Source organism: Culicoides brevitarsis, unplaced genomic scaffold (genome assembly GCF_036172545.1).
Source record: "Culicoides brevitarsis isolate CSIRO-B50_1 unplaced genomic scaffold, AGI_CSIRO_Cbre_v1 contig_70, whole genome shotgun sequence".
Taxonomy (NCBI): Eukaryota; Metazoa; Arthropoda; class Insecta; order Diptera; family Ceratopogonidae; genus Culicoides; species Culicoides brevitarsis.
Window position 1 is genome coordinate 1 of NW_026973454.1, and position 25000 is coordinate 25000.

General features: G+C 33.3%; 6 protein-coding genes and 1 long non-coding RNA gene across 7 annotated transcripts; 5 read left to right on the top strand and 2 right to left on the bottom strand.

The window, feature by feature from the left end:
• Positions 1-88: 88 nt before the first annotated feature.
• On the top strand, positions 89-1936 carry LOC134836596 (laminin subunit alpha-1-like). Its single transcript, XM_063851788.1, has 4 exons — positions 89-181; positions 547-1162; positions 1222-1355; positions 1414-1936. Exons 1-4 carry the CDS (start codon positions 125-127, stop codon positions 1783-1785), a joined length of 1179 nt encoding a protein of 392 aa, XP_063707858.1. The 5' UTR covers positions 89-124; the 3' UTR covers positions 1786-1936.
• A 6732-nt stretch (positions 1937-8668) lies between these two features.
• On the top strand, positions 8669-14855 carry LOC134836597 (nucleolar pre-ribosomal-associated protein 1). Its single transcript, XM_063851789.1, has 5 exons — positions 8669-8899; positions 8955-11140; positions 11202-12681; positions 12745-13768; positions 13832-14855. Exons 1-5 carry the CDS (start codon positions 8725-8727, stop codon positions 14814-14816), a joined length of 5850 nt encoding a protein of 1949 aa, XP_063707859.1. The 5' UTR covers positions 8669-8724; the 3' UTR covers positions 14817-14855.
• Positions 14817-15514, bottom strand: LOC134836600 (adenylate kinase isoenzyme 6 homolog; the record flags this gene model as incomplete). Its single annotated transcript, XM_063851792.1, has 2 exons — positions 14817-15343; positions 15400-15514. Coding segments are annotated over 2 exons (597 nt in total), but the record flags the coding sequence as incomplete, so codon positions are not given.
• Positions 15515-15532: 18 nt separating this feature from the next.
• Positions 15533-16540, top strand: LOC134836599 (uncharacterized). Its single transcript, XM_063851791.1, has 2 exons — positions 15533-15634; positions 15690-16540. The coding sequence occupies exon 2, from the start codon at positions 15721-15723 to the stop codon at positions 16417-16419; it is 699 nt and encodes a 232-aa protein (XP_063707861.1). The 5' UTR covers positions 15533-15634; positions 15690-15720; the 3' UTR covers positions 16420-16540.
• A 498-nt stretch (positions 16541-17038) lies between these two features.
• On the top strand, positions 17039-20431 carry LOC134836595 (uncharacterized). Its single transcript, XR_010162315.1, has 3 exons — positions 17039-17148; positions 17398-17499; positions 20020-20431. It is a non-coding gene; the product is annotated as an uncharacterized LOC134836595 (long non-coding RNA).
• A 250-nt stretch (positions 20432-20681) lies between these two features.
• On the bottom strand, positions 20682-22830 carry LOC134836594 (E3 ubiquitin-protein ligase RING1). Its single transcript, XM_063851787.1, has 2 exons — positions 21828-22830; positions 20682-21132 (listed from the first exon to the last, which is right to left on the bottom strand). The coding sequence occupies exons 1-2, from the start codon at positions 22714-22716 to the stop codon at positions 20852-20854; spliced, it is 1170 nt and encodes a 389-aa protein (XP_063707857.1). The 5' UTR covers positions 22717-22830; the 3' UTR covers positions 20682-20851.
• A 322-nt stretch (positions 22831-23152) lies between these two features.
• On the top strand, positions 23153-24994 carry LOC134836598 (discs overgrown protein kinase). Its single transcript, XM_063851790.1, has one exon. It carries the CDS (start codon positions 23755-23757, stop codon positions 24904-24906), a length of 1152 nt encoding a protein of 383 aa, XP_063707860.1. The 5' UTR covers positions 23153-23754; the 3' UTR covers positions 24907-24994.
• The last annotated feature ends 6 nt before the right edge of the window (positions 24995-25000 follow it).

Here is a 25000-nt window from a genome sequence, read left to right on the forward strand (position 1 = left end):
AGCAATCACTTCGTTGGAACCGTTCGAAGGAGCGATCAAGGATTTGGTTTTTAACAACAAAAGCATCTCTTTCGACAAGTTTATCAGCTTTTCCAACGTTCATCTGGGGCGTGATGGACCAAAAATGGCCAATGATGACGAAGGCATGCAAATGGAGGCTCCAAAAAGTGGATGTAATCGGGTAAGTTGCGTTAAAAATTAACTTTTACCAATAAAATTACTAAAAAAAAAATCTAATACAAAGGCCGACGATGAGTATATTGACGATAATTGTATCGAAGATAGTGTAGAAGTGAGCGATCCTGACCCTAACTAATACCTAATTTGGATATTTTAACATTTTTCTAACATTTCACTGCCTTAAACTACTAATAATTAAGGATTTTTTAATAAAAACTTGTAAAATATTAACAAAAATGCACGATTTTAGTAACTAATTTAATTTTTTCCTAACATTTGACCTCAACTTTTGTAAGTATAATTCAATTTCTAACAAATTTACCTCTTAAAAAGTTCAAAAAATTAATTTTTCCTTAAAAATTTTAGGTTGGCAGTTATTCTTACGAGCCAAATGGCTTCAAATTCGGCGACGCTCCCTTCAGTTACTCCGAAACGAAGATTCCCACGCGAAACTTGTGGCAGCGAAATTTCCTCATTCAAACGGATTTCCGCACTTTTTACCCGAACGGCATCTTATTCGTGGCTCCCGGTACGAAAGAGAAGCAAAAGCATTACATCATGTTGACGCTGCGTGATGGCATGTTGACACTCATCATTCGGGGTCGCAAGAAGCAAAGTCTCCATTTGCCGGTGAAAGTGAACGACGGACAATGGCATCGTGTGCAACTCGTGACTTTCAATCGAACCGCCACGCTGAGTGTCACGTTGCAGCACAAAAACACGCATGCACAACAAATGAAGATACCAAAGAAATTGAATGCTTCGAATAAATTGTTTGTCGGCGGTTTGCCGGACGAGGCGATGCACCTGCCGAGCGAATTGGTATCGAAATTGGAGGGATTCAAGGGATGTCTGAGGAAATTTAGCGTGAATAACGTCACGCAGGATCTGGCAAAAGTGAATTCTCACAAAAATGTGGGACAATGTTTCCCGCGCGTGGAAAAGGGATCGTATTTTCCGGGAGACGCGTACGGAATTTACAGTATGTAACGAAATTTTCACGAAAAATTTCATTTTTTAATAAAAAATTTGCTTTTTTAGAACGAAACTTCAACGTAGGAAGAGTTCTCGAACTACAACTGGAGTACAAAACATCCGAACTGAATGGAATCTTGTTGAGCGTGAGTGACAGAGATGGATTTCCCGCACTTTCACTCGAAATGAACAACGGAAATGTAAGTTTTCATCATTTTTCTTAATCAAATTCAAGATTTCAACCAAAAATTTTTTCAGATCGTTTTTTCCACTGACATGGGCGACGGCATTCCCCTTCGCGCCACAAAATCCATGGACTCCAAATACGCCCTTTGCAACAACAAATGGCACACAGTCTACGCTCTCTACGACTCCGAGCAAATATTTGTGCGAGTCGACAATCTGACCAGTGTTTATGACGTCACGCCGAATCGCGGCAACAAAATTCAGACAAAATCGCCGTTGTACATCGGCGGCATTCCGGAACAAGCCTCACAGGGGACATTGTTGTCGCGCGAAAACTTCAAAGGATGCATCAACAATGTCGTGATTCGGGGAGATTTGAAGGATTGGACCGACTACGATCATCTGCACAACATTTTGCTCAACGAGTGTCCCGCGACGCAATAGAAACTTCATTGTACGAAGTTGTCTGAACTGCCATCAAAGTGTTTAGAATAGGAAATTTTTGTAAATAACTTTTTTTTTTAATTAATCGCGTGTGTCTGAAAAAATCTCTGAAATGTAAAGGAGAAATAATAATTAATTAATAAGAAAAATTTTCAAGTCAAAAAAAAAAATTTAAAAGTATTTATTGTTAGATCGTAACTTTTTTATATTTGCAATTTATTTAGTTGAATGTGCGACTTAATTAATCCTTAAAAATTTATAAGAAAATAAAAATTAAAGAAAATTAATAAAAAAAAGTTTTGTTTTTTTTTATTTCTATTAATTTTTTAATATGTAGGTTACATTTGAATTTATTTTGAGTAAAATTTTTTTTGGCTTACATAATTTTGTTTTTTATCACATTTCAGTTCAAAAAAGTAAAAAAAAAATAAAATTTATTATTATGAACTATTTTTGGTAAAAAAAAAATTTGTTTTCTCAAAATTTATTTCGAGCTTTTTGTCCAACAAACTTTTTTTTCAGAATGGGGTAAGGCCGTTCCAAATTTTTTCGATGTTTTTGTCCCAAAACATTTTTTTTTCCAAAATAAGGGTCAAAAAAAATAAGATTTGAAATATCTTTCCATTCAAAATGTCAAACTGATTTTAGATTATTTTTCTTGTTTTTAAAGTTGAGAATCGATAATTTTATATTGATCTCAGAAAATTTTATTTTAAAAAATTAAAAATTTAGAATTATATTTGAAAAAAATTCAAAAAATTTTGAATAATAATTTTAGTAATTTTAGACAAAATATTTTAATAAAAGAAAATTCATGGTAAGATACATTTTTTATACAAAAATTAAAAATATTTTGAAAATTTCTTAAAAAATTATGAAAATAGAGTAAAAAACGATTATTTTCTTTTAAATTGGGGCATCACACATTATTTTTATATTAATATAAAAAATTAATTAATTATTTTTTAATACATAATATTTTTCTACGAATAAGTATTTATTTTTTCTGAAAAATTTTATTTATACACTAAATTTTTATTTAGAGCGCCTAAAAGAATCTCTTAAAAAAAATTATAAAAATACTACACGTGTTTCTGTTCTAATAAAATAGTGTCGGTTATAATAGAGTAAAAATGGAATTAATAAATAAAGACCTAATTTCAACAAAAACATCAATACAGCCCACAATAACTTTAAGATGAACCACAATAGTTTGAAAATATAATATACAATATTATATAAAATATTTGCAATAAAACCTAAAACATTTTTAATAAGAGACCAAAATTTACTCAGAAATGAAGAATTTTCATTTTCTTCTGTTACACAAATAAATCCATCCACAATTCGATAAGAAGCATCTTTTGGACGACTATTAAGTGACGCTGAATTAAATTCCTTGTCCAAATGAATATTTTTCTCAATCAAAGTCGAGAACAATTTTTTCATGTCATTGCACTTAATATTATTGTCATTCAACGCAATTTTGTTTAATTTTGGCATTTTACGCAAAATCACGTCAATATCTTCGAGATCCAATTGGTTCGAGGCAACATTCAGTTCCGTCACGCTTTTCATTCCATTCAATGAAGCCCGCTTCAGACTTTTCAGCTTATTTCTCGACAAATCTAAGAATTGTAGATTTTCGCAAGCATCAAAGGCATCTTCCGCAATTTCTTCTATTTCGCTGTTTGTAATGCTAATCTTCAGCAAATCTGGGAATTTTTCACAAATGTCCAATGGTAAGATGGGAATTTGACTCTTGGTGATGCTTAATGAGACAACTTTTTGCTTGTGATTTATCTGCAGGTCGAGTTTGGGATTGGCTCGTGTTGATCGCAATCCTTCAAAAGAGCATCGAAGGTCGCCATTGAAGTCTTCGCAGTGGTACTTGGCACCAAATGCACCGCAAACGAGGAAAGCAAAAATTAAAATTATTTGAAGTTTGAACATCATAACGTCTCAATGATTGGAAAGAAACTGAAAAAAAAATCAAATGTAAAAATTGTGAAATTTTTAAATTTTGCTTATCAAAAACTTACCTTTGGTTTAAATATTTTTTGTTTGCTCTTTATTTATCTCCTTCGATGTTCTGAGTAGTGTTTATCAAAAATGAGTCACCGCAGTTCCAAAACAATTTTTTTTTTAATTTCTGATTGAAAATAAATTTAAATCATTAACAAATTGGCAGAATTTGACCTGCTGAATCAATATTTCAACTCACTTTTGTCTGATAAGAATTATTTCGACAAATTTTTATTTTTCTTTATTTTTAGCCGGTTTTCACTCTCGTTGTAGTATTTCACAATTTATGATTAAAAAATACTTGCGTTCCTCTGATTGGACAATATAGTCGTGTGTTCATTAAACGTTTGATTATTATTGCAAAAAGTCAGAGAGAAAATTTTTAAATTTATAAAATTGCAAAATATCGTTTTTTTTTTTCAATTTTTGTGTTAAAATAAATATTTATTTTAGAAAAAAATTTATTTTTATTTTATGAATAATTTTATTTTTTGTTAATTTCCGTTAAACATTGCAATTGATTTTATTCAGATTTTTGATAACATTTTATCTTTCTTTCTTTCTTTCGAAAATCTTAAAAAAATTGTTAAAATTATGAATACTAAAAAATTTTCACACTAAATATGATTTTAAGGTACCAAAAAATTTCAAACAAAAAATTATTTATTAATTAATTTTATTTAAATCAATAAAATTTTAAAATAAAGATAAAATAAAGAAATTAATTAAATTTAAATCGATAAAAATTTTATAATAAAAATTATAAATAAATAATTAATTAATTAGTTTGAAATTAAATAATTAACTAAATAATGAATAATTCTAATTTACAAATACTTTCAAAATAAATAATTTATTAAATATTAAAATTAACTAAATTTAAATAAAAAAATATTTGAAATAAAAAATATTAAAAAAAATAAATCGATAAAAATTTCAAAATAAAAAATGAAAAATAATAATTAATTTATGAAATTACATGAAATTTGAATTAATTTATTATAAAATTGATTTAATTAATATTAATTATTTTTAAATTTTTTTATGAAAAATCCTTTAAATATGAAATGAACATCACATCAAAATTAACGGTAAAAATCATCATGAACATCAGTTTGGGCACGTGGTGACCAAAAATTTAACAGAAATATCATGGTCGATAACTTTTAATGCCTTTCTAATAAATATTTTTGAACCTTCATACTTCAAAGAGCATGAAATTCGAATTAAAGAAGTCAAGTAAAGCAAAAATAAAATAAGGAAAATATAAAAAAAAATAAAATTTTAGCAAAAATCAATCAAAATCCAAATAAAATCTGAAATCAATGTAACAAAACAATAAATTAATGACAGATAAGACGTTATAAAATGGTACAATAACCGTCCGAGATTGACGAACTCTCCCTTTACAACTTACTGAGATAAGATAAGGCTTAACCCATTTTTCTCGCATTTTTTAGATTTTTTTTAGATTATTTGCCTAATATTAAGCATTGATCTGAGCCTCATTACGAGACCAGGACTACGCATAATTAGGCGTTCACAAAAACTATTTTCATCTTTTGACGTGAGAAGATTTTCCTCGAAAGAAAATTGAAGTTTACTGAAAATAAAATTAATGGTTAACTGATTCTCATGTCTCGCTCAACGTCGCGTTCAACGGCTTACATCAACGAGCCGCGTCACTTGTTTGTGAAATACAACGCTGATTTATTCAAAAAAAAAAACTAAAGAGAAGTTGAAAAAAAATATACAATAAATATTGATAAAGTACAAGTTAAATATATTAAAGAAACAACATACCATGTCGTTGTATTTGTGAAATGGTCCGCCTTTAGTGTCTCTGCCATCCTGACTCGGTTGTTCAGCATGTGGCGCACACATGTGTAAAAGCACCACGAAACGAGCAAAAAAAAAAGTTAAAAGTCAACAGTCACATGTGCGAAATCCCTGTAGGTAGAAACAAAAAAAAAAACATTTTTAATGGAGGAACTACAAAAAAACTGGCTTTTAATTACTAACACACAGACAACGAGACACAATTTTGTTCTGGTTCCCCATTTCAGTATTAAATTTATTTCATTATTACTATTGATATTGCTCGAGTAGTCGCTCGACACCGAACAAACGCCATCAGTCTCGAACGAACCGTCTGCGAAGAAACATCAACCGAAAAAATTATGTTTCGTACCAGCCCAAAACTCACTTATGTTTCAACATGACTCGCGTGTACAAAAAAAAGTGAGGAAAGAGAAACACGAAAAAAAAATCAGCAACCTAAATCCAGTTCACGTGAATTTTTCTTCAAAAATCAAAGAAACAGAAAAAAGGATCGACGAATATGTTAATTTTTATTCCATTCACACGTTTTAGTTATTTTTTTTTGTGTTTTGTTTATTCACTTCATTCTGAATTTTTTGTAAGTTCTTCGTCAGAATTTGACCGCGCGACGCGATTTTGTGTTTATTTACTATCGCAACCATGAATGAAACGTGTTGATGATAAGAATAACATAATAAACAACATTTTTATAGTTGTCTGGAATGCAGTTTGGAAGATTTTTTTAAAAAAGATTTTTTTTATTCGTTTTAAAGGGGTTTTTGATGTCTGTCTGTTATAGAGCAATTTTTTTTGAAGTTTTTAAAATTTTCTTTATTTCTTCAATATATTTTAATTTTTTATTTTAATATTTAAAAATATTCTTTTTTCTATTTTTTAGATGTTATTTTTTATAATGTGTCAAAAACGGTTTTTTTTTATAAAAATAATAATTAAGAATTTATCTATTAGTATTGTATAATAAATATCATGTACCATTTGTTTTCTTTTTTAAATTACTCATTTCAATGAAAATAGTTTTTTTTTGTTTAACAAAAGATAAGAAAAATTTACAACAAAAAACTCTTAACTAATTGTTTAAAAGTAATCAAATTATTAAATCAGATCCATTACTTGAGTTTTATGTTAATTAAGGATGTTTCCTGAAAATTTTGAAATAATTAAAAAAAAATTTTTAGAGATTAAATTTAGTAGATATAATTTCTAATAATTTCATGAAATTTAGAATCTTTTGGGCCCAAATTGATTCAAATATTTTACATTTCTTACCTAAAAGCACATATTTTAAATATTTTAACATTATTTTGTAATATTTCTAACAAAATTGAATAATTTTAAAAAAATCTGAACTTTAGCTTACAAAATTTGACTAAATAATCCACAAAAACTTCCAGAATTAAAAAAAAAATAAACTTTAAAATTAAAATTTTCACCAAAGGATAACATTTTAATACATTTAGTTGTCAAAAAGATTTTTCAAAATTTTAATTAAATTGAAATTTTTATAAAATGATCAAATTTTAGTTAAAACAATTTTCTCAAAGTCTCTTTCTCAAAAATTTTTCAGATTTTTTAAAATAAATTTTAAAATATTTTAATTTATTTTTTCAAAAATAATTTTTTTGCACCCAATTTTTTCAAAATTTCATAATTTTTTAAAATATGTTCTTCAAACATAACTTTCTAAAAAAATATTCTCTTTTAGCCTTAAAACGCATTTAAAACTAATTCTAAAAAAAAATTTTTTTGAATTAAATTCGAATACAAATTCTTTCAAAAAAGCGCTTTTGTCCTTAAATAAAGTTTGTTAAGCTTTAAAACAGGCTCATTCTTGATTTTATTTATTTATTTATTTTTTTTTTTTCGAAAATCATTCAAAATTCAAGGTTACTCCAAATATTTTGCTACTTTTTTTTCTTTGTAGATATTGCGCAAAACATACAAAGGTTATTAAAGATAAGAATTCATCTGTCGGTTCCTGCCTTTGTTGATATATCAAATCCATATCAAGAGAAAATAAATTTTTATTCACTGAATCAAAAATAGAAAACAAGATTAAAATTTTTGTGGCTGGCTTTGTTTTAATAAATCTGCTCCGTTGGTCACCTCATTATGTAAAAAATTGCTGTACTTTCAATTTGACTTCATTAAAAAAAAATGACTTGTGCCGAGTTCAAAAATAGACATTAAATTTCACTTCTCATTAAAAATAAAACTTTCAAGCGAATGAACTCTCTTCGTTATTCAACACACACTCACACGTTTTTAAATACCTAGAACCAGAAATAAGACTCAAGCAACGACAAAAATTAAAATAATCGACTTCATTGTAATCCGACCGTATTACGCCTCTCTTCGACACATGACGAATAAATAAGTCAAAAAAAAAAGTAAATATTTTAACAAATGTTAAGTCATTATAGGCGTTGAAAAAAAAGTATCACAAGATTTTCAAGTAAAACTCCTAAATAACTCGAATAAAAAAAAAATTGCGATAAAGTGACATTTTTCAACAATTTTTTTCTTTTTATTCTACATTAGAAGTCAAGCGAGTACCTTGTCATGAATATTAATGCAAGTTATTTGCAAGCAACTAATTATTTACTTTTTATCTGTGTCTCGTTTCATGTCTCCGAGCAGCTAATGGATATTTATGACGTTTATTTTACATTTTAATTAATCTGAAATGCAGATGACACAACACGAGGCGAAGCGATGTAGTAACAAGACGAAATTTTGATTGAAGATAAGACCAATTTTTTGATAAATGTTATCAAATTGCCCTTTAATTACCGAAAATTTTGATTTATACTGGATTTCATGTGAATTTTTCAACATCAAATGTGGATTGCATACTTAACGGCAAAATTTGAAATTAACGAAATGGCGCCATTCATTGATTCCCACCCCCTCCGACGCCGTAAATGAATGACGCCTTTTGAATGGTTTATCACTTTCATTCGTCTCACAACCAAAACACTACAGAACACGTGCAGCATACGTATCATCCCATGTGGTTGATAAAACAGTATTTTTATTAAAATTCACTCAAAAAATAGCCAAAAATCCGTAAAAATGAAGCGAAAATTAAGTGAAACTGCGCCTGAAGTGGCAGAAGATGAAGAACACGAAGAAGATGAAGCTATGGAGACAGAAGAAACGACGAAAAAAGCGAATCCTCCAAAAAAATTGAAACCGTTCGATGTGAAGGTATTCCGAAAAGCCCTCAAAGGAACAGATTTCATCTTTGGTAAGTTGACTTTTCATCTTTTTAACAAATTTTCTTCTGAAATTTGTATTTTTAGAAATGAAACGCTTCACGAGAATCGCTTCGGAGGATCCAACAATTGTTCATACTTACCTCACAAACAAGGGAACCGTTCTGGAAGTCGTTGAAGCCCTTTTACGACTCGATCAGAGCAACATTTTTCACATTTCACACGTTTTTGATGCTCTTACCGCGATTCTGTTGGAAGTTGTGAACAATCCAGAGTTTGTTGCGGGAGCTTGTGCCGGCATCGCGTTTCTTTTGAACAACAATCGAAGTGTAATCTTGAAACTTTTAACCTCTGACAACGATACGCATCGCAGTAGTGCCTTAAAATTGCTGACAGGAGCAGTTGTGTTGAACAGCCAGCAATTTGGCGTAGCTTCAATGCGAGTTATGGACACTTTGGTTGGGGAAAAAACGCTGGAAGAGACAATTTTCAAGGGATTCAAAGTAACGGAAGAGACTTTGGATGATAATTTGAGAAAATCTTACGTTCAGTACATTTTATCGCTGTTACTCGAGACAGACGTGCAACTCGTGAATCAATTTTTGCAACGGGAATATCTGGTGCGTGGCTTGATGAAAGGTCTCATCTACGACGACTTGCAAGATTTGGCTGTAATTTTGAAAACTTTTCGGGAACAAGTCTTGGAACGTGCTGGCATCCTAAAAACGCAGAAAAAACGCGCTTTTTCCGAAGAAACCATCAATTGTCTCCTCGACGTGTACAACAAGTACAGGGGACCCGCATTCCAAATCCATAAAAAGCCGAGTCTCGTGCCGGAAGAACATCAAAAAGAAGCTGCTGAAATAGTTCACGAGTTTTGCAAGATTTTACTGTGTTCGCGCAAACATGGCATCGCTTTCAACGCTCTCGGGAGAGAAGATAAGAAAAATATTTCACAAATGTTGGCTTTGCGTCACATGAAGAGCTTTTGGAATCACGAGCAAATGTCGGAACTCGTGTTGGCGATTATTCAAGCGTGCCCAGAACTGATTAGAGTCCTTATGGATCGCCTCACGATGGGAATTCGACCCAAAAAACACGAATCCTGGTTCAATTGTGTCTTTTTCACGCAAAATTTGTTACTCGCCATCGATCCGAAGCCCATTTTGGCTGCTGTGAGACACATGGATCCGAAACGTGTCTCCGAATACATCTTGAATTTCTCGATTTGTCAGTCAATTTTGCAGCATCTCGACGAAAATACGTTGATCAAAGGCGGTGTCTTGGAAATGCGAGTGCAACTCATCAAATTATTGGCCATCATGTTGCAGCGATGCAGTTTGTTCCTCACAACGTTTGCCAATATGGAGAATATTCTCGACTATGACTTGCGAAAAGTCAAGTTTAACATCATAAATCAACTTTTCGCGTATTTCCCGAGTGTCGAAACGCTCTTGAATGCCCTCCATTTGAGCATTAAATTCAAAGGCAACGAGAAAAAAGTCGAAATTAACCAACAATTGAGCTTAACGTTGGACATCATCCTACTTTTGCACGAAATGGTACCGAGCGTCATCCAAAAAAGTCAAGATATTGTGAATTTTATCAACGTTCTGAGTCCAATTTACAATTTTCATAACGAAGAACAGCACGTGGCACCAGAAGCTCGTGAGGAAAAGCTCCAAGTCAACTTGAAAATCGTCAAATTAATGCTGATTCTTGAACCAGACGTCTTCGAACAAAAATTTGAGTTGTTCAAACCCGTTTTTGAAACACTCGTTAAAGTAATTACGAGCTCGGAAGCGAATGAGAGTGAAGTTTCGCTACAACGCGAGTCATTGGAGCTTTTACAGAAAATTTTAACATCTACTCAATGTTTCGATGACACCCAAATCGAGCTGAACGCCTTAATTTTAGCGTTAAAACAAACTCCGGCGAAAAGTCACACAGCAGTTATTGACTTCATTATTGCCACAATGCACACAAAAGTCGAAAATCTTGGGTCTGAAGACACAGAAACCCGAGAAAAGTCAAAAAGTGGGAAGAAATTGTCGAAAGAATTGACCTCATTGTTCGAAAGAATCGACAAAATGGACGTAATTCCAGTTAAAAGTGAAGAAAATGAAGGAGAAGTGATCACAGCTGGAATAATTTCGTTAGTTGTACCAAAAATGTTGAAAAAATACGAAAGCTTGGACAGCTCACAACAAAAACCGATCAAAAAATTCCTCGAAAATTTATTGTTGGCCCTGTTTTATGCAATTCCCGATCAAGTAAGTCTTGAAATTCTATAAAATTTAAATTTTTAACTTATTTTTTTAATTTTTTTTTTAGTCAATCGTGTCGAAAGTCACTCAAAACAGTAGTTTAGCGGTCGTTTCTTACTTCAACACGTTCGAAGAATCCCTCCCAATGTTATCGGAACACTCGAAATTGAAGCCTCCATCGGTTTTGTCATCATTTATTGACTCAATTCTGTCCAAAAATCAACTTGACGATGAATTTTTCACAGATGTCACGATCACTGGTTGTCCTTTGCAGATCGTGCAATTGATTCAAGTCATCGTTTTTTGTGTGGTTCAATTGACAAAACGCGAAGCCTTTGAAGAGGAACATTGTACGATTTGTACGAACTACAGTCGAAAACTCATTCAAGAATTGAAAAATTTGGAAGATAAATGCCTCGAAGCGAAAGGTGCTGAACTGGAAAAAGCCGAAAATGACAAAAATTCCTTCAAATCTCTTGGCGATTGGTTACTTCGTTACATTTTCGTCGAACAATACCAAATTTTGTCGCTTTTTTCACTGAATTCTGAGCAAAATTCTGCCAGATTTATCGCGGATCTCGCTCAAGATTTGAACGGCATGTTTTCCGGGTGCAGCAAATACATGGAATACTTCCGAAGGAAGATTGTGACCGAAGTTAAAGGCATTTTTGATGACAAAAAAGTTAGAACTGACGAAGAACACGACAGTCTCATACGAACTTTGGAAGCATTCGACTTGGAAAGTAAAGATTCCATCGAAATTCTGAAGAAATTATGCGATGTCAAGGTAAAAAAGGTGCACGACAAGCCACTTTTTGCTAAATTGATCGTTTTATGTCTTCGAATCTTGTCGGAAACGAAAACGGTGTCCTTGGAAGAAGAAACTGTCTCAAAATTGGGACAAATTTTGACACAAATTGAACCAAGTGAAGCACTTCTCGAGTCATTAGGCACTTATTTGAACGAATTTCCGCACAACATCAAACATTTTGAGCTGGATTTCATCAGTGGCTTGATCGAAAACGAGGCTTTGACACTTTCGAAGGCACTTACGCGACTCCTGACACTCATTGTCGAACGTGATGAACGTTACCAACAGAATTTCCGTGAGCTGCTGCAAAATATTTACACGAAAAAGGAGTTGGCTTATCCATTGTTGAAAACTGCCTTCAAACTGGGCTTACTAAAACCCGAAGAAGACAAGGTTTTGTTGAACAAAATTTACGCCGAATATAAAACGGGCATCTTTAAAACGATCGAAAAGCCGTTGAAGGTTGGCGCCATTTACCGCGAAAACGTCTTGAGCTCCGTGCAGTTGATTAATTTTTGCATGCCGATCAACGAATGCTTGGATTTCACAAATAAAGCATTAAAAGTGCAAGAAGCTGAATTGGTGCAATTCCAACTTTGTCAAGCAATTTATTGGAAAGCGTGGAAAAGTGTGAAGGAAGATGTCAATGAAGAAACTGCGTCGAAGAGAATTGATGTTTTTGTCAATTTTATCAACAATTTCTTGACTCTTGCGAATATTTTACTGAAAAAAGATCGTAAGTAACAATTTTTTTTTTTAAGAATTAAATTTTAATTAATTTTTCTTAATTTTTTTTTAGATATTGATCAAATTGTCCCATCAGCTGCTTTTATTTTGGAATCATGGCTTTCATTTACGGAATCAAATAAACTCGATTTTGATCCCTCAGTTATCACAACCACGAATACTTGGGCAACTTTCGTCAAAAACAGCATCAAAGCAGGATTGAGTGCCAAAACTTCCGTTGGTGACGTCATTTTACGACAACTTTCAGCACTTCTCGACTATTTATATGAAGATCAAAACAGCGCAGATGGACTTTCGGAGCATTTTGAGTCGTTTATCAATCATCCAGGGTACTTTGATGTCGCTCTTGGCACTGTTGACTCTCCTTTGAAGGAGGCTTTGTTCCATTTGACGTTCATTTTCATCAAAAAAGGACCTTCTCTGGCAATGGAAAAGCACGTTCCCGTATATTTGGGTGCCTATCAAGCGAGTTTGTCCAAAACGGATCAATATATTTTGGCACTTTTACAATTATATGAACGTTCAAAGGTGTCTCTTGCTAAATTTAGGCCTTTCTTATGGGGTGAGGCGGCGATTTTGCGACATTCGTTGCGAGGAGACGAAGAAAAGGGTGCCGATGCGTTAAATAAGAAGAGTGGAAATTTGGAAACGTTGAAATTGATCGAAGAAAATGCGATTAGGAAAAGTTTTACGGATTATCCGGTATGGAGGAAGCTCGATGCTGTGAGTCAAGTGCCCAAAATGACGATTGTAACGAAGAAACAACGACAGGAAATGCTGGAAGTGCAATTTTTGGGAAAAATTTTGGAAAATGACGACACAAGAGAACATGAACTTACGATGAAAGCTTATTTCGACACACAAGAGGACGATTTTTCAGCACTTTATGACCCGGCGTTCATCATTCCCTTGTTGAGTGGCATTTTTGCGCCGGAACAAGTCGATTTAGTGGCTATTGCAGTACAAAAAGGACTCGTCCCGTTCTTGTTTGCTGCCCTATCGAGTCAGGATTTGCATATGAGACTCGCTGTTGGTCAAGCACTCATGCGATGTCGTTCACATTTGGATGGCGGAAAGTAAGTTTTTGTCTTTTTTAGTGCTAAAAACCTGAAATAACCGAAAATTTTCTTCATTTTTAGACATTTTCTTGGTAAAGAGCTCTGGCAACGTCTCTACGATTCAGTTCAAAACGGATTGCATTCGCTGTGTAAGCTGAATTCGACAAAAACTCTTCCTCGTCCTTCCACATATACAACACAATTCGTCGGTCATGCAGCTACCATCTTCCAGCATGCCTTGCACGATCTCTACCCGGCCTTATCGAACTATTTCGTCGTTAAACCCGTCTTTGATTTCACCTCCGTGCCCGATTTCTACAATTTATTCTTCAATTCTGACGTAAAATTCGCCAAACATCGCAATTATTTGCTCACAATTCTCGCTGACGGCACAAAAACCATCGACGACTTTATGGCACTCTTCAAATCGCCGATCCTGAAGTTGTTGATGTCCTGCTACGGATCTCCTTTGAGCGACACCGAGACAAATATCAACATTATGAACGTTTTCAAGGCCATCACGCGGCTTCCCTTAGCTACGGACGTGCTAATTGTGAAATGTGGCTTCCTCACGTGGCTCCAGACGATCATCGAGCGCACGGAAACGTGGTTTTTCGACACAATTGTTGCCATAATTGACACATTAGCGAATTTGTACGAAAGTGTGAGCGGAAATAAGAAAAGTTACAAGCAACCGGAACAGATTGAGGTGCAAGTGTTGGCGATTGTGTTGACACTTTTGAGTAAATTGACTGTTAAAGTACCCAAAGAAGCGGTTCGCAAGTTTTTGGCGGTTTTCCATGGAATTAGCAACGATTATATGGCTTTGGTGCCTGAAAGTAGCTTGAAAACGTTAACAGATTTTGCGAAAATTGTGCTAAGGGACGAGTTTCACGTTCGTTTGACGAAAATTGAAGAATTTAAAGGTGACTCTTGTGAAACGTGGTTGGATTATGTACAAGCCACGGACAAACTTGAAGACGAGCATCGCAAAAAAGAACAGGAAATGTTCCTGTATGTCAGGGAAATTTGTATCAAATGGTACAAAACGAACGTTTCCCACTAAAAAAAATAATTTTTCATTAAAAATAAAAAATATATTTCATTAATTTCACTTTTTCTTCCATTTTTCCAGGAAATCTTTCACTAACTGGAGAGTTTTTTCGAAATCTTCTTCCTTTTCACTGCGAATTTCATGTACAATTTCCGGTTTGTACGAATCCAAGGCCTCTTCGTGGATCGTTCCGAAGATTTCGCACGACATATTTTGCTCAATTTTCTTCTGATTGTATCCGCGAGCAGTGAGTCTGTCAAAAAGTACTTGCGTATCGCATCTCACGACGAGAACAAGTTGAAACCATCGTTCCGGGAAGAGTTCGTTACTGTGATATTCGACGATGTTGCCTCCTTCTTGCATAATGGGCTCCAAATAATCAAGAAGTTTGTCTTCATCCAAGAAGGGACATGCAAGTTCTTCATCGTAACCGTCTGTGAAGTCGTGTGCTTTGACAATTTCCGAGACTTCTTGATGTTTAAAGTTCAAGGCTTCGGCGAGGCGCTTACAAGTGGTCGTTTTTCCGCATCCAGGAGTGCCTGATTTGAGCGAAAAATGATAAAATTTGAGCTTTTGAGGTGTTAAAAGTCCTTACCTGTCACTAAAATATTCGGAAGAATCACGGCAGGCATGATTTTTGTGAGAGTTTTATCGAGAACTGTTTCGGAATTGTTTGTTTTGGTACCAAAGCATGGACTTTTACTGTCAATTTAACGTCAAAAGTGTCAATTTTGGTCAATTTAAGGGAAGTTTCGTTTGGATTGCCGGTAATTTGTACAAAAAATTATAAAAAATTAAAGGAATTTTAAGGAGTTTTCAAGAATTTTTAGGTAAATTTTTCATTTTTCTTGAGATTTTCATTCATGACCAAGCATTTTCTTGTAGAAATCTTCAAAAACTCAGATAATTCATCAAAATGGACTCTGATGAGTGGGTTTGGGACTTTGATGCCGATGATGAGGAAAGCAGTGAATATTCTTTCGACCGTCCTGAATATGTACCTGAAAGCAGAGTCCAAAAAATCGATGTCGAAAAGATGCGAATAATAGAAACCACTGAAGACAGACGTCTCAGCAAAGTAAAACTCAACGAAGAAGAAGAGCTGATTGAAGATTTAAGAGTTCTCAATATCGGATATTTGTGCAATGAAGCTCCCAAAGACCACAAATTCATAAAACGATGGGAAAATGAGAACAAAGAAGCTGTTGTTGCACAAGGAATTGTCCCGGTATTCGTGGGACCGAAATATTTTGATGTCTCAATGTGGAATGGAAGGAAAAGTAAAAAGTCGAAGAGCAGGAAAAAGGATAAAAATCCGTTTCGGCAGTCGTTGGTTGAAAAAGACATAAATCCTTTCAGAAATTTGCCTGTAGAGACAAATCCTTTCAGAGATAAATCGATAGAAAAGCTCCCGGAAAAGGGAAGAAGACCGAGTGTTGCTGAACAAATCCTTCAATCGGTGAAAAATCAACAGAAAATCAAGAAAAAGAAGTCTTTCAAGAAGTTTCAAGGGGATTTGAACTTTAATCCAGAAGTTACGGGACCAACAATTGGTCCTGAAGGTCACAAATTTGATGAAATACGAAAATCAAGAAATCCGTTCGTTGTTAGATAGTTGTTAGGGAATTGTTTAAATTAAAAATAAAGAGATTTTATTTGCATTATTAAATTAAATTAATAATTTAAAAATAAAATTAAAGAGATTGAATGTTTAAATTAGATAGAATTAATTAATTTATTGCATCAAATAAATTAAATTAAATAAAAAATTAAAATTAAATAAATTAAAAATAATTATTTCATTGAATTAAAAAATTATATAATTAAATTAGAATCAACTTATTGAATAAATTGAATAAATTCAAAATAAATTGAGAAAAAATAATTAAATTAAATTAATTAAATTTTTTTTTTGAGAAAATTAAAATAATTAAATTTCAAAATTATTTGAGAAAAAATAAAAAAGTTAGAATTATTAATAAATTAATTTAAAAAAAAACCAATTAATTCAATAACTATTATCTAATTGAATTAAATTAAAATACAATAATATTTTTAAAAATTTTAAATAAAGTTAGAATTAATTAATTATTAAATTATAAATTGAAATTAAAAATAATGATTATCAAAAAATTATAAAAAAAAATTAAATTAAATTTTTAAATTTTTTAAATTAAAACCCATTCCAGTGAACCGTTCCTCAATCCACGAGCACATTTCTCGTTTTTCAAAAAATCACATTGGGCGTCGTATATGTCAAAAATCGTTCTTTTCACACAAGATCACAAGGTTGTCACTGCACCTCTCGTATCGTATTTAAAAAATAAATCAGAATAATTTCGAGGTGAGAAAACAACGGAAGGGAATTAGTTTCGCGGATTCCTCAAACAAAAATCCACAAATTTCCCTTCAAACTTTAATTCATCCGACCCGGAAACTCTTGAATTTTGTGAAAATCGATAAGAAAAATTCCCCAAAAAATTTTCATGGTTAGATAATTCTCGAAAAAATATCGATTTTTCAAAATTAAAGCCGGCTCTGAATTTACTGTCAAAACATAAAATATTAAAATAAAATTATTTGTATTTTTCAGATTTAATTTTTAAAGGAGAGCGAAACTAAAAATTTCACCCAAATACGAGATATGAGGACTTCGGTAATCGCGAATGCAGTTCGAGTTAATTACTCTCATCAGGTGAGTTTTCAAACGAAAATCCAGACTTCCTGAACTGAAAAAATCCTTGACTCACAATTTCATTGTCCGACTATCAGTCAAAAGCTGTGCGAGACATAATAAAGTCTCGCAATACTATAAAGAAAGCTTTCTTATCTCAAAAACGCTTGAAATGAACAAAAAAAAATCACACGTACACATGAAAAGGTGATAAAACCTAAAACCTATATGAGTTTTGTGTATCCGGAAGATGTGAACCGGTTTGATGCACATTTTTTGTATGCACCGATGCATCCATGTGACTTTCAAAGACAGAAATTTTGTAATAAAGTCACTATTTTTAGGCATTCACGGTGCGACAAGTTCAAACAAAAGACAAAAATACAAGACTTTGTGACAATTGAGTACAGAAAAAAAAATTCTACAGGGAAGCCAGATAAAAATAAAAATAATTTATGTGTTATATAAGCATCTAATCGCGTTATGAAGTCTTCTTTCATACGTAGATACATGAAATGACGATTGAATGTGACAAAAAATATGATGTTATGCACCGATGATATAAAAGAAATATTTAAAAAATTAAAAGTTTGAAGGTTACGGATGCAATTTAAGCGCTAAATTATGCGATGATGTCAGGAATGTGACACAAAAGTAAAGAAAAACCCGAAATTTTAATGAAAACTTTATTTTTTTGGAGTTTTACCTCCGTTTTGAGGTCTATATTCTTCTTCAGAATCAAAATCTGCTAAAAAAGATTATTTGTTTAGGATTTTATGTTTAAAAAGTTAAAAATTATCCTCAAAAATTTAAATTTCTAATGATAAAGAGAAAAAATTCAACAAAAAATGATCAAATTATGCTGAAAATTTCAATTTTGTTTGAGATTTACTACAATTTTGGGGCCTCTGGTCAACTTTTAATTCTTAATTTTTATAAAAAAAAGCATTATTTGAAAGAAAAAAATAATTTTTAAGTCAAAAATTTTAAAAATACTCCCCAAAAATAAAAATTTATTAACAAAAATGGTCAAAATTAAAAAAAAAATAAAAGTTCTTATGATGAAAGTTCATTTTTTGCCCCTTATGACGCTCAAATCATGCCTGACGTATTTAAAAAAGTAAATTTTCTCACACATGTTCCGCAAACAAAACAATTTTATTACGTTTCAGATTCATATGATAAGCGAAACGACGACGACACCAGACAAAACGAGCCAATTCTCAACTTTGTATGGCCACACTTTGCATCCATTCGTAAAAAATCCTCGAATTTAATTACAAAAGCATCACGTTCTTGGAAAGTTTACGATTCTGATTCACACTTTCCTCAATATTTAGTCAGCCAGTCGTTAAAAGTCTCTGTAAACAAATAATCGTGACGTAACATCGTCTTTGAAAACGACCTTTGCCCGATCATAAAAACTTTTTTTTTTGCGATTTTACAAAAATTATTACTTTTTAATTGTTTTCTATTTTTAGCGCAGACAAATCCAAATCGGGACAAAATCGAAATTATTGGGGTTTCCGTTTCTTTTTTGATAAGTTTTTGTTCGTCTTTGATTAAAATTGAATGACTCGTTCCAATCGACAGCATTAACCCGGTTTTTTTTCTACAAAGTAATATTTATCAATAAAAACGCAATTTATGAAGAAAAAAATTTAACCCAAGGATTTTTTGAATGAAACCAAGTAAATATATGCAAGTCTGGTGCGAATTACGAGACAAAAAAATATTCTTCAAAAAATCATTGAGAATGATAAGAAAAAAACAACAAAAAATCTTCTTCATTAGTGAAACGTTAAAGATTATGCGTCATTGGGAAGAATTTCAGCAAATATTGACAAAAAAATCTGCGTCGAACTATTTTTAACAACAAATTTTGTGAATTCTTCTGTTCTCACACCCACTTTGAGCGATTATTGTTAATGAACTTTTGTAAATTTTGTAATTTTTTGTTTATTTTTAATTTTATGGTTGAAAATTTCATTTAATGAGATGAGTTTTCACCAAATTTTCACTTTTGGCGCCGGAAAAGTCATTAAAATGCCCTTTTTATGGTCGAAAATTATTTAATTTTGCATGAAACTGACCAAAAGTTGATATTTTCTTTAAAATTTCGTAAAATTATTTTAAATGTGGGACAATCCGATGAAGAAATCTGTATTTTCTTACAACATTTGAGCAAATAAAATATTTATTATTTGTCTTCGGACAAGTTTTAACCAGAATAACTGCTTTTATGTTGATTATTTTAAACGTTAAATGGACAATTTCTTGACAAAATTAGAAATTTTCTCAATAAAAAGACTTGAATTTCAATAAAAATATAATTAATTATTAAAATTTTAATTAAAAAAATAAATAAAAAAAAATTAAAATATAAATTTAAGAAAAAAATTTTTTAAATTAAATTAAAATTTATTTTTTAATTTTATTAAATTTATATTTTTTTTTAAATAATTTTTTTTCAATTAAATTTAGTATTAAATCGACCAAAACATCAAAATAAATTAATTTTTTTTTTCCATCTCATTTCAGTTTGGCAACAGTCGACAAGTGACTGACAGAACAACCGTCGGATCGGCAGCTTTGCTCGCCTTCGTCGGTTTCTCCCTGTCCAGCTTCAGTTTGAAGCAAATTGTGACCAAAGGAGCTGCATCCAAGTTGTAAAAAGGCGCACACAGACTCAAAAACTCATCCTCCATAACGAAAGATGTTGCAGTAAACAGTCCTCCATAAGTCACACTCAACATTCTTATTTATTTTTGTTTTTTATTGTCACCCAACTCATCATCACTCCAACCATCCATCAAAATGTTACAATATTTTTGTTAAAGCGCAAAAAAAAGTATTCTGTACCAATAATGGATCAATGCTTTTATTCTCGTAGTACAACAAGTAGAAGACGAGGAGCAGCTTACACTTCATTTTATATTTTATAGGTCTCATAGAATAATCAAAAAAACGAAAGAAAAGCAAGAAAAATGCAAATAATTCTATGTGTCACGTCTGTTTAGCGAAAAAAAAAATGAAATTCTTACCGTTTTTTAGTAGTTATAATTATCTCACACTCTTAAAACTTAAGTAGGTAACAATATGAAATTGAATGGCATGTAATGAAATAAACAGTTGTGATATGTAGAATAATGAAAATTAAGACAAAGAAAATAAAGAAAAGTAAAGAAAGACACAAATTTTGATTTTTATTGACATTTATTTTAATTTTATCCTCTTAAAATCTACTTTTTCTCACACTCGAGATTCCTTACACGTTAAAAAAAAATAAAAGAATTTCACAAAAATATTCGTTAAAATCTGCCTTTTTTCATTATTTCTTTGCCGCGGAGCCTTTTCGAAAGTCCCTTAACTTCTAGGATTTCTTCCACGTGTAAAAGAGCTCCATCGGTTTACTTACCTTCCAATACTGTTCGGATATTTGTGCGAGCGAATAGGATCCAGGTAGCACAACGAGTTGATCGCCACTGCTCGCGGATGTCGAAGCGCCATTTGTGTTGCCCGGAGTGCCAGCAGCAAGGGTCTGTTCATTTTGGGGCATGATGTAGATGCAAAAGTTGAGTAAACGATGCTCGGGAGCTTGTTTTTCAAGGTCGATCGTCAATCGCATTGCCAGGTATTTGCTTAAATGATCAACTGTGGAGACGGAAATAGGTTGAAAATGATTAAAAATTAATTTTAAGTGATTTTTTCGAAGTGATGAAATCAAAAAAAAAAGAATTCAAAAATCAAAAATCACAATAAAAAAAAAAATTAAATAAAAAAAAATTAAAATTTCATCAAAAAGAACATGTTTGATTTTTTTCACTTTTTTCGGATTTTTTCTAACAATTTGATAAATTTTTAATATTTAATTTTTTAAAATAAATAATTATTTAAGACGGATTTTTTTTGGAAATTTTTTTTTTAGAAATTGAAGCTTAATTTTTTTTCAAAGGTTTTTGAATGTTATTTTTTTATTTTTGGTTTTTGAATTTAATTTTTTTTAAATTGTAAATAAATTTTTAAATTTAATTAAAATTCAAATAAATTTTCAAATTTAAAATAAAATTAAGAAAATAGAAAAGTTAATATAAAAAATGCTTGAGAATTGGTTTGAAATTGAGACTTAATATGAAAATGTATTTCAAAACTTTTTTTTTTATTTTTTTGCATATTTGGAAAATAAAATCTTTTAGAAAAAAACTTTGAACCTTTGCTTTGAATACTTTTGGAAGGACCTTAATTAGAAATTTTTGATTTTTATATAAAAAAATGTGAAATTTTATGAAAAAAAAGTAAAAAATTTAATTTTTTAGAAAATATTTTGTAAGAAATTGTCATATTTTTACCTGTTGCATTAGCTGTGGTCTTCAAATATCGCACCGCATTCTCCTTCAAAGCCTTCATGAGCGGATTATCGGGCGTCATTTCTGTCGGATGTGGCTTAAACACCAGCTCAAGTTCATCAATGCCATATTCCGATCCCTCTTCCGTATCCAAACACGATTCGTCGCCATCCAAACGCGATTCTGACGCACTTGTTTCACTCTCGTCGCCCGATTGTTGCATCGATTGCGTGCGTTTCATCTTGCTCATGGAACTCGTGGTCGATGGCGATGGCGACGGAGTGCTTCTCACCGACGGCGGATTCGACGGACGATCAACTTGCGTTTGTGACGTCGGCGCATCACCATTTGCTGCTCCGCTTGCCGCCGTTGCATTCGAATTTGTCGAATTTCCCGAGTCCCGATGCTCGCGATGATGATGATGCCCGTCTTTCTTGGTGCGTCCCGGGCGAATTTGTTGCTGCGACTTGATGCCTTCCGTGATTGAGTTGACGAGCGCCTGTTGCGAGTGACATTGGTTCACTTTGGCGAGCACGCGTTCCTGTATTGCCTCGTATTCGTCGCGACTCGGATAGATTTTGCTAATGAGCAAGTCGAAATTCGGATCCGGGCGTAGGGAACGCTTCGAAACGAGCTTTTTACGACAAGTTGGGCATTCTTTGTTGCCGCTCCGGAGTGCCGTGATGATGCAATCGCTGCAAAAGCGATGGAGACATTCCTTCGTCGTCATCGTTTTCTTCAGCATGTCGAGGCAAATGGGACACATGAGTTCGGAGTGCAGGGAGCGGGGCGACACGGCAATTTCCGTGTTATCTGTGACGATGGGCTGAGGGACGCGATGCAACTCGTAAAGGGACAAATCCCACGTTTTATCGCTCGGAACGACCGTCATTCTTGTCAAATGCAGCGCACGGAACCTTTTGTGACACTTTTCACGTGAATTGGAGCTTTAATGCGGCCTACTTTCCACGAAACACGAAAATAATTTGTTTTGAACTTTTTTGTTTAATTGCGTAAAATTAACTTTTATCAATTTCATTCGTCTCATTACAGATATTGACGGAAAATTCAAAATTTCACACTGGGACACGTACAAAAATCCCAGTAGGAAAAAAATAATTCAATTTTTTCATGATTTTTTAACGAAAAATGCTTAAAATGAGTTAAAAATCTGAATTTTAATAATTTTTCAAATTGATTTTTCATTAAAAAGTAATTTAAATAGTAAAAAAGCAGGTAAAAATATTTGACAGCGCCTCTAGTGGGAAAAAAAGTAAAGGAGAGAAGACGTCAGTGGGGAGCATCTGGTCGGTCTACTGTCAAACTGCTACAAAGGTGATTGTGTCGTGCGAGTTTTTCGTGAATTTCTCTGAAAATTTGGTCGTAAAAATCGTGGAAATGTAAAAAACGGAAAAACTACTGCACGTACAAACAGTTCAAGCGGAAATTTTACGTTAATTCTACGTAAAAATCGGAGAGGAAAATCATTTTTCCTTGTTACTCACACAGACACTGAAAACACATACACACGCAACAAAGAAACGAATCCACCATTTTTTAGCTACGTTTAACGAAAATTAAAAGCGAATTTTCGCCCCTTAAAACTCCCGTAAAAGTCCCGTGAAAAGTGGCGAAACGATGTACATAACGTGATGCGCAAGTGATTTAGTGAATAAAGTACGGAAAAGCGCTTTGGATTTAATTCGAATAAAAACAGGTGTAACAATTGGATTGGTGTGCAAGACACATTACAAAAATTGATTGAAAAGAAAAAATATAAAAAATTTGTTCAAAAATGCATTTTCTGTAGTCGCGTTCGAACAAAGAGTAGAAGTTTAGTTGAAATTTTGAGTTTAAAGTACTAAAAAAAAGTTGGAAAAAAGCGAAAAACGCAAAAATTGTGAAATAAAAAAACGAGTAAAGTGCTAAAATGGAGTTGCGAGTAGGAAACAAGTATCGTTTAGGGCGAAAAATCGGTTCGGGATCGTTCGGCGACATTTATCTGGGCACGACAATTTCGACGGGCGAAGAGGTAGCAATAAAGTTAGAATGCATAAAGACAAAGCACCCACAACTGCACATCGAGAGCAAATTTTACAAGATGATGCAGGGCGGCATCGGGATCCCGACGATAAAATGGTGCGGTTCGGAAGGCGATTACAACGTGATGGTAATGGAACTGCTCGGACCCTCGCTCGAAGACTTGTTCAACTTTTGCACGCGTCGCTTCTCGCTGAAAACGGTCTTGCTGTTGGCGGACCAGATGATTTCGCGCATCGACTACATCCATTCGCGCAACTTCATTCATCGCGACATCAAGCCAGACAACTTCCTCATGGGTCTCGGCAAAAAGGGTAATTTAGTGTACATCATTGACTTTGGCTTGGCGAAAAAATACAAAGATTCCAAGACGATGACGCACATCCCGTACCGAGAAAACAAAAATCTCACGGGCACGGCGCGCTACGCCTCGATCAACACGCATTTGGGCATCGAACAGTCGCGACGCGACGACCTCGAGTCACTAGGTTACGTTCTCATGTACTTCAATCTCGGCACGTTGCCGTGGCAAGGCTTGAAGGCGGCCAACAAACGACAAAAATACGAACGGATAAGCGAGAAAAAGCTGTCGACGCCCGTGCACGAGCTGTGCAAGGGCTTTCCCGCGGAATTCACCACATACCTTAGCTACTGCCGTCAATTGGACTTTGTCCAGCGTCCCGACTACTGTTACTTGCGCAAACTCTTCCGTACGCTGTTCCATCGGCAGGGCTTCACGTACGACTACGTCTTCGACTGGAACATGCTGAAGTTTGGCGGATCGCGGAATGCCAGTAGCACGAGTGGCGGTACTGCGGGAGCTGTGGGCGCTCCCACGGGAAATAACGTCATGCCAGGACCAAATCAGAACAATGAGCACGAGTCGACGCGCGATCGACGCAACAACCTCCAAATGCAGCACAGCACGAACCAGCAACAAGACGAGCCGATGACGTCGAATTCACGTGTTTACGACACGCCGGAACGCCGTTCATCGATAAGACTTCGCGGGCAAAACATAGACTCGCGAGCCATCAAATAATAGTTTGTGTAGTGAAATATTCTTCTTTGTATATCGTAAAGAGTTAGAGATTAGAGGCAGTTTTTTTTTTCATCGTAAAACCCCCACTTGTAGA